The 1399-nt window shown below is 37.0% G+C and overlaps 1 protein-coding gene across 1 annotated transcript; it reads right to left on the minus strand.

The window, feature by feature from the left end:
* Window positions 1-270: 270 nt before the first annotated feature.
* Window positions 271-1004, minus strand: LOC120068390. Its single transcript, XM_039020141.1, has one exon. It carries the CDS (start codon window positions 903-905, stop codon window positions 441-443), a length of 465 nt encoding a protein of 154 aa, XP_038876069.1. The 5' UTR covers window positions 906-1004; the 3' UTR covers window positions 271-440.
* Between the last annotated feature and the right edge of the window lie 395 nt (window positions 1005-1399).

The raw sequence follows: 1399 nt of genomic DNA on the forward strand, positions 1-1399 counted from the left end.
GCAGTGAAATATATAAATATTGGGCTAAATTAAAATAAATATCTTTGAATTTTCTGTTTTATTTTAAAAAATCTCTATATTTTTTTTCAAAAGTGTCAATATTATCCCTCAACTATCACTTTTGCGAACATTTTAAAACTACTATTAAAATTCTTTAGCATCTTAAACTGAAATTGAAACTTCTAACATAATCTAAAATGATGGGGTGATTCAAATTTTTGTTTATGTCATCTATCACACAATTTCATATCTCAATCTCGATCTAAATTCTCTCCAAAGATAAAATAGTAACATTTATGAAAGTTCGATGTAATATTGTAACTTTTTAAAGTAAGTGGGTATATATATATATTATAAGCTAACCTAAATATTTTATTTGAGAAAGAAAGCGAGAAAGTCTAAAACACCCCAACTAAAAGTTACAAACAGAACACATTTCCTTATCCTCGAACGGTCCTCAGGCTCCCTGCCGGCACTGCCACTCCCAACATTAACGTTGCATCTCTGCCCCTCACATTCCCCATTTCCACATTCCGCTCCTCCACAGCCACAAGCTGCAGCGTCAGCCGCCCATCGGATCTGTGTGCACGGAAGAACTCACAGTGTCTAACTTTCTCCTCCGTCAGTATCAGCCGCCCGTCGGCAGTGTATTTCCGTTTCATCACCCATGGCATATGGGAATAACCCAAATTCTCAGTGCGAACCAACAATGGAATTGGTGGAGGATACTCTTTCTCATCTACTTTCCTCCCTATTATTCCCCACATTTTGTTGGGGAAGCTCTTCGCCGGCGACATGTCGGCCCCCTTTTGGTGATCTTTCAAATCCACACAACTTTCCATCTCTATGTTATCATCGACGTCGGTATCTCTAGAAACAGGAGAGGGAATCTTCTTGCTCTGCATATTGAATTCTTCAAATGGGGGATTCCAAGAGATGGAAGGAATGAGGATGGGTTTTGAAGAAATGGAGGAATAATGGAGTTATATATTTATAACGAGAAGGCTCTCTAGTTTATATTTAAAAAGTCGATCACTTTGATAAATATATATACAATACATATATTTAAATGCGAGAGTCCAAAAGAAGAGGGAGAAAGTGAAATAAATTGAAAAAATGGATGGAGGAATAGTAAATGCAATGAATAGGAATTTGTTGGTAGCCTCTCGACATTTGTAAAGAGAGTTAAAAGCTGTTTTTTCAACATTTGGGAGCGTACATGGGCTACAAAATTGCCCCCACGTATTTGCTTCAATGTCACACACACAATCAAACTCATTAGGGATGATTTTATCGGTCGGCCTCTTAATTTTTGATATGTTGGTTTTTGTTATTAGTTTCTGACACTTATTTAGAGATCGATGGTGCTGACCGTTGTGATCAGTCGATTTTGTCTCTT

Source organism: Benincasa hispida, chromosome 12 (genome assembly GCF_009727055.1).
Source record: "Benincasa hispida cultivar B227 chromosome 12, ASM972705v1, whole genome shotgun sequence".
In the NCBI taxonomy this organism is placed as follows: domain Eukaryota; kingdom Viridiplantae; phylum Streptophyta; class Magnoliopsida; order Cucurbitales; family Cucurbitaceae; genus Benincasa; species Benincasa hispida.